This window comes from Cetorhinus maximus, chromosome 4 (genome assembly GCF_964194155.1).
Source record: "Cetorhinus maximus chromosome 4, sCetMax3.hap1.1, whole genome shotgun sequence".
Lineage (NCBI taxonomy): Eukaryota > Metazoa > Chordata > Chondrichthyes > Lamniformes > Cetorhinidae > Cetorhinus > Cetorhinus maximus.
In genome coordinates, this window is record NC_135882.1 from 50,347,838 (window position 1) to 50,360,860 (window position 13,023).

The 13,023-nt window shown below is 48.4% G+C and overlaps 1 protein-coding gene across 5 annotated transcripts in view; it reads right to left on the minus strand.

Annotated features, from left to right (window-relative positions):
* deptor (DEP domain containing MTOR-interacting protein) overlaps positions 1–13,023 on the minus strand; it is a 92,906-nt gene that overhangs the window by 24,264 nt on the left and 55,619 nt on the right. For all 5 annotated transcript variants that reach the window (XM_078540178.1, XM_078540179.1, XM_078540180.1 and 2 more), the window contains exons 6-7: positions 10,705–10,887; positions 54–191 (exon numbers count right to left, since the gene is read on the minus strand). In XM_078540178.1, coding sequence (XP_078396304.1) covers positions 54–191; positions 10,705–10,887 — 321 coding nt within the window. The remainder of the gene's footprint in view (positions 1–53; positions 192–10,704; positions 10,888–13,023) is intronic.

The following is a 13,023-nucleotide window of genomic DNA, read 5'->3' on the forward strand; positions in this document are numbered from 1 at the left end:
TTCCACACAGCACCAATCAGAAACTTGATGTACTCACAGGCGTGTGCTCTTACCAGACTTTGGATTGGACAACACAGGAGGACTGCTGCTGGGGGTGGGGCTACTGCTGTAATAACCACTGCTGCCGCAGCTGCTGCTCATGCTACACCGTCGAACAGCAGAAATAATCTTGATTTCCTTTGTCGGGCTCACTATACAAGACAGACCAAAAGTCAAATTAGTAGAACCTCAATAAGTTGGAAAGGTAAAAAGTAACTGCTGGCTATGTGTACTATTTCAGTAGGTTTTAATGGTTACGTTACCGTAATCTGAATTACTTTTTAAAATTGGTTCATAGGATGTGGGCTTCACTGGCCGGGCCAACATTTATTGCCCATCCCTAATTGCCCTTGAAGAGGTAGTCCCAGCCTACACAACTGTAGAAGGTAGAGCTGCTTTCTTGAACCACTGCAGTCCATGTAGTGGGGAACATCACCACCTAGAAGTTCCCCTCCAAGTCATTCCTGGAAATATATCGCTGTTCCTTCACTGTTGCTGGGTCAAAATCCTAGGACTTCCTTCCTACCAGCACTGTGGGTGCACCCTATACCACAGTGACTGCAGCGGTTCAAGGCAGCAGCTCACACCACCTTCTCAAGGGCAATTAGGGCTGGGCAATAAATGCTGGCCTAGCCAGCGAAGCCCACATCCTGTAAATGAATTTTTAAAATGTGGTGTCTGTACACCCACAGTGCTGTTAGGGAGGGAGTTCCTGGATTTTGACCCTGCGACAGCGAAGGAACAGCAAAATAGTTCCAAGTCAGGATGCTGTGTGGCTGGGAGGGGAATGTGCAGGTGCTGGTGTTCCCATGCATCCACTGCCCTTGTCCTTCTAGGTGGTAGAGATTGCAGGTTAGGAAAGTGCTGTTGAAGGAGCCTTGGTGAGTTGCTGCAGTGCATCTTGTAGATGGTATACACTGCTGCTACTTTGCGTGGGTGGTGGAGGAAGTGAATGTTGAAGGTGGCGCATGCAGTGCCAATCATGCTAGCTGCTTTGGCCTCAATGATCTCCAGCTTCTTGAGCGTTGTTGGAACTGCACTAGTCCAGGCAAGTGGAGAGCATTCCATCGGACTCCTCTGAACTGCTCCTTTTGCCACAGTATTTATATGGTTGGTCCAGTTCAGTTTCTGATCAATGGTAACCCCCCGGGATGTTGATAGTGGGGGATTCAGTGATAGTATGCCAAGAGGATTTGGTTAGATTCTCTCTTGTTGGAGATGGTCATTGCCTGGCACTTGTATGGTGCAAATGTTACTTGTCACTTATCAGCCCAACTCTGAATGTCGTTCAGGTCTTGCTGCATTTGGACATGGACTGCTTCAGTAACTGAGGAGTCGTGAATGGTGAACACCTTGGAGTCTTCAGCGAAGATCCCCACTTCTGACTTTATGATGGACGGAAGGTCATTGATGAAGCAGCTGAAGACGGTTGGGCCTAGAACACCACCCTGAGGAACTCCTGCAGTGATGTCCTGGTACTGAGATGATTGGCCTCCAACAACTAAAGACTAATTTGTGCAAATTTTAAAACTCATGAAACTTTCAGAAAAGTATTCAGCATGTTCTCTGAATGTGAAGCTGAGTAGCTGAGTCACAGACTACAAGACAACAGCAGTTCAAGTTTCAGTCTATGCCAGGTTCGTGGGTCCCAGCCTAGACAACTGTAGGGACCACATCAATTAGTGTCACAACATAGGGCTGGCGGATGTAAATTAGTCACTATTCCCACAACCGAATTTTAAAAATTAATTCTTTGGATGTAGATGTTACTTGAAGCGTGGCATTTATTGCCCCTCTCCAGTTGCTCATGAGAACATGGGAGAAGGAGCAGGTCATTTAGCCCCTTGAGCCTGTTCTGCCATTCAATAAGATCATGGCTGATCTGTGATCTAACTCCTTTTCCCCATCTCTCTTACTACCTTTGCTTAGCAAAGATCTATCGATCTCTAATTTTAAAATTAACAATTGATCAAGCATCAATTGCCATTTGTGGAAGAGAGCTCCAAACTTCTATGACATTTTGCATGAAGGAATGCTTCTTAATTTCACAATTTAAAAGTCTGGTTCTAATTTTTAAGACCATACCAACATCACCCCCCACACCCCCACGAGTCCTAGACTCCCCAACCAGCAGAAATGATTTTCTCCAGCTTTCCTATCCTATGGGGGAATCTGTGCTATTGAAGTTTGTATTTTTAGGAGCAGACCCTAACTGAAAACAGAAACTGGAAAGGGAAACAGAAAAAATAAACTGACCCTCCCAGTTTCTAAGGAAACGAAACAAACTTGAGATTTGGAAACCAAAACCTCTGGATGGACTGAACCTGGTTGAAAGATACAAAAGGACACAGATCAACTCAAGCTGATTAGTAGCAGTTTATGGTTTCAGTGGTGCAGAACAGGCAAGTTGAAGGCGGCAGAGTCCAGATGCAGAAGCTGAGAAAACGTTGCTGCAGCTGTTTCTGTTGCTTTAAGATAACATCGGTGGTCTACCCCACCCAGACCGAGCTTAGCAGGTGCTGCAGACGTGTACCATTTGTAGTAAAGACCATGCCTGTGGAATTTGGACTGGTAGTGCGCTACTGTCAGTTGAGCTCCTTTTTAAAATTATTTCATGGGATGTAGGCACCGCTAGATAGGCCAGCATTTACTGTCCATCCCCAATTGCCCCTGATAAGGATGTGGTGAGCCACCTTCTTGAACCGTTGCAGTCCACATGGTGTAGGTACACCCACAGTGCAGTTAGGGAGGGAGTTGCAGGATTTTAACCCAGTGACAGTGAAGGAACGGTGATGTAGTTCCAAGTCAAAGATGGTGAGTGGCTTGGAGGGGAACCTGCAGCTGGTGGTGTTCCCATACATCTGCTGCCCTAGTCCTAGGTGGTAGAGGTCGTGGGTTTGGAAGATGCTGTCAAAGGAGCCTTGGTGAGTTACTGCAGTGCATCTTGTAGATGGTACACATGCTGCTACTGTGCGTCAGTGGTGGCGGGAGTGAATGTTTGTGCATGGGGTGCCAATCAAACGAGCTGCTTTGTCCTAGATGGTGTCAAGTTTCTTGAGTGCTGTTGGGAGTTACACTCATCCAGGCAAGTGGAGAGTATTCCATCACACTCCTGACTTGTGCCTTGTAGATGGTGGACAGGCTTTGGGGAGTCAGGAGGTGCCTGCTCTTATAGCCACACTATTTATATGGCTAGTCCAGTTCAGTTTCTGTTCAACAGTAACCCCCAGGATGTTGATGGTGGGGGATCCAGTGATGGTAATGCCATTGAATGTCATGAGAAGGTGGTTTGATTCTCTCTTGTTGGGGAGGACATTTGCCTGGCACATATGTGGTACAAATGTTGCTTGCTCTGAGGAGGAGGAGCTGAAATTCTTCAGGAGGAAGACAGAGATTTGAAGGACTTTGCGACTGAGTGTGATCACCAAAATCCGAGTGGACAGCCGAGCCAATTGGTAAGAACCGTCTTAGTTATATCTGCCATTTAACGTGCAATTTCCAGTTTAAAATTGACCTCAATTTGCCTGTTAATTCATGTTTAACTTATGTTGATTCTGAATGTTAGAGTATAGGTTTCCTAAGATATTAGGTGTTTGCTTTGTTTGACTCCTCTATAGTAAAAAATTCTTTGTCTTAAACTGTGGAATCTTGTAGCTTCATCCATTTAGCAAAGAACTGGGACTTTGAATTTCTTCTTTTTCAAAAAAAATCTTATGGTCCCTACTGAAATTATAATAATTCCCACTAATCTTCTAAATTCCATGGAATACAACCCTAGTTTGTATAATATCGCCTTGTAATTTAATCCCTGGAATCCGGAGCCAGGGTTTTCTGACCCCGTTGGCATCGGGCGTCATTGTGGGGGGGCGATGGACAACATGGCAAGGCAGCCAAAAATTGGTTTCACACTGGCGTGAAATCACAGACGGATCATCCAATGTTTTCCACCATGGAGGCCGGTGAGGACATGATTTGCATCCCGCTAATGGGATGCAAAGTAAGGCCCGACTGGAATCATCACTCCACGCCAGATTTACCATTATGCCAGCAGGAAAACATGCCGGCCCAGCACACTTCTGCACAAGCGTATTGTGCAGAAGTCAGGACTTACCGTTAGGGCCTTGCTCAGATCATGGACATCTGAGGGGCAGATGATGCTGGAGCCCTACAGCTACTGGACCCCGGAGGAACACGTGCATCGCATGCTAGGTGGATTCTCATGGACATGGCTCCGCCACAAAGAAGTTCACAGAAGATAGGAGGTTTCCAATGATGTCTTTAGTCTGCTTCAGAACATCACAGTCTTGGCCATGGGCTGCTACAGATGGTTGGCAAAGGGCAGGGAGAGGAAGATCTAGGTGTGATTGGGAGAGGAAGATATACCAGGGGTGGGGAGGTTGGGAGGGGGGGTGGTGATAAAGGTGTTGGGGGGAGGTGAAGTTGGGTGGAGGGAAATGAAGGCATCTGGGGGTGTGAGGTTGGAAGTGGGAGACGAAGGTGACGGGGGGGGGGGAGGGGGGGTGAGGTTGGCAGGTGGAGGACAGAGTACAGGGGAGGAGGGTTTAACAGAGGAGAATGCGGCAAGTGAAGGTGTAAGGAGGGAGAAAGGTGTAAGGGAAGGAATTCAGAGGGGGAAGGAGTAAGGAGTTTGGAGGGAGAAGGGTCCGGAGGGGGGAAGGAGTCTCGGGAGGGTTTGTGGAGGGAATAGAAGGTGTGCAAGGGTGGGGGGGGAAGCTGTCCAAAGGGAACATGTCATGGGGAGGAGGGAGTATGGAGGGGGGAAGGAGTCCGGGTAGAGGAAGGTGTCCAGTGGTTGGGGGGGGGGGTTTTGGAGGGGAGGAGGGAGTCACAGGGGAGCAAGGTGTCCAGGGGAGGAGGAGGTAAGTGGGGTATGTCCAGGTGAATGTGCAACGGAGGGGTCTGTGGGGTTAGCAACTGCCTCCCTGGAAACGAACTGAGGATGGGCATGGTAGGAGGGAATGGTGAGTATGAGAGGGGACAGAGGGAGCTAGGAGGGTGAGTATGCATTGGTAGCAGTAGAAGGGGCGGCGAGGGTGTTTGGTGGGGACTTGGAGGCAGACACGGACCCTGGGGGTGGGAAGGAGGAAGTCGGGGAGATCAATGTGGATGGGGGTAGGATTCTCTGGAAGGTAGGGGATGTGCACGTTCACCTGGACATCCTGAAAAGAAAAGGGTTCGGGTTGGTAGGTGATGGTGGGGAGATGGAATGTGATGCCAGGGGCATCGACAGTGATGGGGGAAAGGACATGGGTGGCTGGGGCAGGGAAGAGGGCAGGGAAGCTGATCAAAAACCTGACTACAACCATCATTGTCGAAATTGAAAGTGGACGGCGCCTCAATGTTGGACGGGCACAGGTGCTGCATGGGAGTGTGATCAGTGGGTGGGCGGAGATGTAGGTCAGCTCAGATGGTCAACTGAAAGTGAACCCCAGCAGGCAGCATTGAAAATGCTCAGGACAGTGAGGTGAGTGTGATGGAGGAAGGCTCCTCATGCGTGGGAGAGTGCGTGCGTGGGAGAGTGCGCGTGCGTGGGGGAGTGCGCGTGCGTGGGGGAGTGCGCGTGCGTGGGAGAGCGCGCGTGCGTGGGAGAGCGCGTGTGCGTGGGAGAGCGCGCGTGCGTGGGAGAGTGCTTGCATGTGGCTCCAAGAGGCCTTGCCACACACACGCACTGCTCCCTCCAGAATCACCCGTGGTCTGGCTGTGTGCAGCTGAACTGCTAGTGGTGGGAGGACTCGTGAAGCCTGTCAATGAAGCTGAAAGGCAATATTACATATTATTTGGCGAAAGTGAATATATTTTCAGAATATAAAGGTGACAAAATGTGTTCACCCATACAACCAATTGTGATCAGAATTTCCCAACTTTTCTGGGCTGCCCTGACATCTGCAGCAGGGGTGGAGACAGCCTATGCAATGGTTGGCCCTGTTGCCTCTGATGACTTTGGCGTAGATTCTCTGGAGAGCTGAGGCCTTACTTTGGCTGTCCTCCTGTGGGCCGGCCGCTCCCTCTGCGGTGACAGCGGATGAGGTTGAAGGGGGGGGGTTGGGGGGGTCACAAGCAAAGGGGAATTGAAGGGAGCGGACAGCCCCTGAGATTCCTGAGCAGATGACCCTTTGGGTGCCTGATGGCCCTTGCCTGACTCCTTGAGAGGAAGGAGCACCTGGAGGGACGTCAAGGTGCCCTGTCTCCCTCTCACATTGCACTGAAGGAACTCACCCATGGCTCCCATGATGGAGTGCAGGTATGTGTGCATTTCCGCATGGACCCGGGTCTGCATGGTGTCAGCCATTCTTCCCATGGAGACCTCCTTACACGGACATGTGGGCACCACTTCATCAGAGAGCAGGCAGACGCACTCCTCCCACTCACGTGTCACTCTGTTGAGGGCTTCCAACAGCTCTGCGTGATGTTACCTTGCCTTGTGCTGACTCTCCACGATGAGTTGGAAGGCCATATCCAGAGGCTTATCATCTGACTCTGGCCTCATAGATGCATCTTCCCCAGCAGTCCTCTGAATGTCAGGGAGCTCGGCTGAACCTGCCTCCTCCTGCTGCGGACATGTGTCCATGCAGTGACCACAGATTGTGAACCCGAGCCTGCTCTAGATCTAGGTCCCACCGGGGTGTGTGTCTCTGTGCTGGTGGAGGGTGTGGGTAAACGCTGTGATGGGTCTTCCAGGCTACTTATTTCCAGCTCTTCAATGGAGGATGTGTCGACTTGGCTGTAGGTGAGGACCTGGATGGAGCCAAGGAGCTAGTTGAATGAGGGTGTCGGTCCTTTGGCAGAGCTTCCTGTGAGCCAAAGTAGAGGTGAGAGAGCACTCACAGTTGCGTTGAGAAAGGGATGATCTGGTGGAGGGTCCTCACTTGGATGTTCGCCGCCGACCTCACCGTCACTGCAAGCACGATCCACGTCCTCACCAGCCAGCACGATGGCACACTCTTCAAAGTGAGCGAGTAATGTGGGCCACAACATCCCAGTCTGGCATCTCTCTCTGCTGATGTGAGCAGGCTTGTTCTGCATGACAGCAGGAGGAGAGAAGGTAAACAGGCCACATGGCACTGCATGGAATGTTTGTGTGGTGAATGGAGCCATGGACAGGATGAAGTCGCAAGCTTCAGAAGGTATGAACCTGATGGAGATGTGAGGGTGCGTGTAAGAGTTAGTGGTGTTGTCCCTTGAGGTGTGAGATCCCTGTGGATGTGTGATGGGTTTGTGAGTGTGTGAGTTGAGAGCAACGAAGTGGCTAAATTAGCCTGGCAGAACGGATGAGAGCACTTACCCTTTACCTGCACCGCCCCCTGTGCTTGGTGGCGCTGACTGCCGCTGCCACTGTCTCCCAGGCCACTTTGGTGACTCTGGTGGACCCCCTGCGGTCAGGGCAGAGGTAGAGGACATCGCGGCGGCCTTCCATTGCACCCAGCAGGTGCCTCAGTGAGGGGTCACTAAATTTGGGGGCTGCTGTCTTTGCTTTCAGGGCTGTCGCCTGGAGCAGTCCTGGTCTACAGGCGTGAAGTAGGCTGTGCTCTGGTGCACTTTAAATCTGGCGCCAGGAGCGAGGAAGCACTGAGGTCACGGCAGGGTGGGCAAATCTGAGCCCGCTCGCCAGTGATCTGGAATGTTTCCCGTGAATGCATTACTAATGAGGCGGAACGGGCATGGGACAATACAATGTGAAAACCCTCCATTGCGGCTGACGGATAAAACGACTTCTTTCCCGCCTGTTACTACAGTTGGTGCAAATCTGAAACAATTCTGCCTCAGATATTTCTGGTAAAACTATGCTGCACTTCTCCAAAGCCAATATATCCTTCCCCAAGGTGTGTTGCCCAGAACAAAAATAAAAATAAAAATACCTGGAAAAACTCAGCAGGTCTGGCAGCATCTGCGGAGAGGAACACAGTTAACGTTTTGAGTCCGTATGACTCTTCAACAGAACTAAGTAAAAATAGAAGAGAGGTGAAATATAAGCTGGTTTAAGGGGGGGGGGGGAGACAGGTAGAGCTGGATAGAGGGCCAGTGATAGGTGGAGATAGCCAAAAGATGTCATAGACTAAAGGAAAAAGAGGTGTTGAAGGTGGTGATATTATCTAAGGAATGTGCTAATTAAGGGTAGAAAGCAGGACAAGCAAGGTACAGATAGTGGGGGTGGGGTGAAGGAATCGAAATAGGCTAAAAGGTAGAGATCAAACAATGGATGGAAATACAGTTAAAATAATGGAAACAGGTGGGATAAGAAAAATCTATATAAATTATTGGACATAAAAAGGGCGGGGGGGGGAAATCGGAAAGGGGGTGGGGATGGAAGAGAGAGTTCATGATCTAAAATTGTTGAACTCAATATTCAGTCCGGAAGGCTGTAAAGTGCCTAGTCGGAAGATGAGGTGCTGTTCCCGCAGTTTGCGTTGAGCTTCACTGGAGCAATGCAGCAGGCCAAGGACGGACATGTGGGCATGAGAGCAGGGTGGTGTGTTGAAATGGTAAGCGACAGGGAGGTCTGGGTCATGCTTGCGGACAGACCAAAGGTGTTCTGCAAAGCGGTCACCCAGTCTGCGTTTGGTCTCTCCAATGTAGAGGAAACCGCATTGGGAGCAACAAATGCAGTATACTAAATTGAGGGAAGTGCAAGTGAAATGCTGCTTCACTTGAAAGGAGTGTTTGGGCCCGTGGGCGGTGAGGAGAGGGGAAGTAAAGGGGCAAGTGTTGCACCTTCTGCAGTTGCATGGGAAGGTGCCGTGGGAGGGGGTTGAGGTGTAGGGGATGATGGAGGAGTGGACCAGGATGTCCCGGAGGGAACGATCCCTGTGGAATGTCACCAGGGGGGGTGAAGGGAAGATGTGTTTGGTGGTGGCATCATGCTGGAGTTGGCAGAAATGGCGGAGGATGATCCTTTGAATGCAGAGGCTGGTGGGGTGATAAGTGAGGACAAGGGGGACGCTATCATGGTTCTGGGAGGGAGAGGAAGTTGTGAGGGCAGATGCGCGGGAGATGGGCCGGACACGGTTGAGGGCCCTGTCAACCATCGTGGGTGGAAAACCGCGGTTAAGGAAGAAGGAAGACACATCAGAGGAACTGTTTTTGAAAGTGGCATCATCAGAACAGATGCGACGGAGGCGAAGGAACTGAGTGAAGTCCTTACAGGAGGCGGGGTGTGAGGAACTGTAGTTGAGGTAGCTGTGGGAATCGGTAGGCTTGTAATGGATATTGGTGGACAGTCCATCACCAGAAATTGAAACAGAGAGGTCAAGGAAGGGAAGGGAAGTGTCAGTGATGGACCATGTGAAAATGATGGAGGGGTGGAAATTGGGAGCAAAATTAATACATTTTTCCAGGTCCAGACAAGAGCATGAAGCAGCACCGAAGTAATCATCGATGTACCGGAGAAAGAGTTGTGGGAGGGGGCCGGAGTAGGACTGGAACAAGGAATGTTCCACATACCCCATAAAGAGACAGGCATAGCTGGGGCCCATGCGGGTACCCATAGCCACACCTTTTATTTGGAGGAAGTAAGAAAAGTTTAAGGAGAAATTGTTCAGAGTGAGAACAAGTTCAGCCAGACGGAGGAGAGTAGTGGTGGATGGGGATTGTTCAGGCCTCTATTCGAGGAAGAAGCGGAGAGCCATCAGACCATCCTGGGGGGATGGAGGTGTAGAGGGATTGGATGTCCATGGTGAAGAGGAGGCGGTTGGGGCCAGGGAACTGGAAATTGTTGATATGATGTAGGGTGTCAGAGGAATCACGGATATGGTTGGGAAGGGACTGGACAAGGGGAGAGAGAATAGAGTCAAGATAGCAAGAAATGAGCTCTGTGGGGCAGGAACAGGCTGACACGATCGGTCTGCCGGGACAGTCCTGTTTGTGGATTTTGGGTAGGAGGTAGAAGCGTGTTGCCCAGAACTGTTCGCAGTACTCCAGGTGCAGTTCTTCTATCCAACTTTAAAATGCACGAGCACAAAAGCAGCAGTTGTAGGCCAGAAATTATTGGACAGACACTTGGGCAATGGTCGAACAGAATGCTAAATTAAATTAACTTTTCAGTCATCATAACTAATACAAGATCTATTTCCGCAACCAATTTACAAATGACAGATGCTGGGTCTTGGATGCCTTTGCACAAACATCCAATCTGCATGATACCCTGAAAACAGCTGCTTTCCACAGTGCAACTGTAGTATTCCATTTCTCTTTTGTATTTGGCGTGAAAATTCACATTTGTAAAAGTCAAATCCTACTTTTGGAACCAAAATCTTGCACCTGTTTTAGAGGAAGCAGCACAATTTCTTCTTTCTTTGGGAAAGCAGACAATACAGCGTTTTACTATCTGACAGCGGGGAAGGGGCGGTGGGGTTGAAGGTGAGAGGGTGGTCGCATGGGGCAAAAGAGAGCAAAGAAGAGGGAAGGAAAAGAAACAGTGGAACTGAATACCACAACTTTATATCCGTAAGTATTCTGAACACCCAATATAAAAGTGCAAACTGATCGGACAGTTACGCGTGTGAAACACAGAACACGACTTGCCTAAACCAACCTTCCAAATGTAAAAGGAGGCAGGCAGTGGCCTTCAAACTATTAATGAAAGCCTTTGCTGTGGAACACTGACTGGGACAATAAATCACAGACGAAATTGGAGCAAATTATTTTTACCTGAGAGAAAGCTGGTGTTAGGATTGTCAGAATTCTGCTTGCGTAAACAAAAAGGACTCTCATGACTGTCAGGCACCAAGGGCGCGTTCTCATTCAGCAGCTCAACCAGCCGTCGCCTTCTGCGAAAGTTCATACGGAACTGGTACAAGAGGTTACCATCCGCAAAGTGCTGTTTGTTGTCCACTGTGTACAGAATAATGGGAGAGGGTAATAAGACTGGTGAAACAGATAGAATTAATTTCACTGATCCCACACAGGCTGTTTGTCAAAACAACACAACAGAATCTGAACTCTGAATGGACAGCCAATACACAGCAAAAGCCACAAAAGCACAATGGGAGAAAAATACTAAAATGACTGCTTTGGTAAGAGCTGCTTTAGTTATTCATTAGTTCTAGACTGAACTTCATCATTATGGAAATTTCTTGGTAAAATTTGGATAATTCCAGTTAATTATACACCTCATTTCTGCTATTGCATGTGACCGTGCAAGTGTTTTAAGTACTCTATTTACAGATACACATTGAGCAACTGAGCTTAAATGCTAGAACATCCCATCCCTAGATCACAAAGGCTGGTGGTGCATTAAAAATAAATTCACAACCTAACCATTACATTCTGTTAGTTTGAAAATACCAGCATTTATAGATGTACATACATATAAAAGTACATTTCTCAATGGACACTGCTTATCTAACATCCAGTACTGGATGAGCAGAAATTTCCTCCATTGTCTTCAGTCTCTGCCATAAACTCTGTTCCCTAGCCACTGAGTCTCCCTGGCAAACTATTTGCAACCTTGGTGTTATATTTGACTCCAATGCCTCTGGCACACATCTGTTCCAAAACCAAATCAACCTGCTTCCACCTTCATACATCACCTGACTCCACCCCTGACTCAGCTCACCTGCACTGAAACCCTCATCCATGCACCTGTTACCACGAGATCAGGGGGAGAGGATGGTGTAGTGTTAATATCGCTGGACTAGTAATAACTAGGATAACGCTCTGGGGACATGGGATCAAATCCCAACATGGCACTAGGTGGAATTTGAATTCAATATGAAAAGCTAGTCTCAGTAATGGTGACCATGAAACTAACGTCCATTGTGAACCCATCTGGTTCACTAATGCCCTTTAGGGAAGGAAATCTGCCATCCTTACCTTGTCTGGCCTACATGTGACAGCAATGTGGCTGACTCTTAACTGCCTCTAAAATGGCCTAGGAAGCAACTCAGTTCAAGGGCAATTAGGAATGGGCAACAAATACTGGCCTTGCCAGTGATGCCCACATCCATGAAAGGAGAAAGAAAAAAAATTGACTATATCAACACTCTCCCGACTGTCCTCCTGTCTTTCAACTTATATTAAAAACTCTGGTGCCCGTATCCTAACTTGCACCAAGATCCATTCACTATCACCCCTTTGTTCGCTGACCTACATTGGCTCCAAGTAGAACAACACAACTGTAAAATTCTCATCTGTGTTTTCAAATCCCTCCATGATCCCATCCCTCCTCCAGCCGTATAAGCCTTCAAGATCTCTGCACTCCTCCATTCTCTTCCATCTGTTGTGCAACCCCCCAACTCCCCTCATCACTCCGGCATCTCTCCCTTCCCTTAAGATGCTCCTTAAAACCGCCCTCTTCATCCAAGGTTTTGGTTTTCTGTCCCTATGTGACCAATGACAAATTTTGTTTGATAATGCTGTGAAGTGCCTTGGAACGTCTATCTATGAGAAAGGCACTAAGTGAATGCATCATTCTTATTGGGCCTTCATTGGGTTCATTAAAATCAAACAGCCAATTTATTTCACATTTACAAATTTCAGCGTGGACAGCCAATTCTAGCAGATTTTCCACTGGGTACACATACGTACATGTACATGCACACAAAGCCCCCCCCATCCAATCCTGGCTCAAAATAATCAAATGTACTGCATGAAAAAATATTTAAATATTGGAAGCTTTTAAAAAAAAATTATACAACAGCAGCTGTAAATTTGAATTAAGCTGCTTTAAAGAACAGAAGCTGGACTTTTGCCCACCATAATCAGGGCTCTAAAAAGGGCATTTAATGATAATTTCAGGGATAACTAAGCTGACAACTCATGCCAAATTCTTCCCCCCTGTATCACAGTTTAATTTCTGTTAAAGTCTTCGACTTGGAGGACAAGTGGATTAAAATTTGAGTCACTGTCTCTGAATATTTGGAGGATGGGAGAGAAGAAAAGGAAGAACAACGAAAGAGGAAAAGTCCTTTCTAAGAAAAGGGCAGCCTGGTTAGAGAAAAGGACCCTTGCCATCTGAGTTGAGTGAGT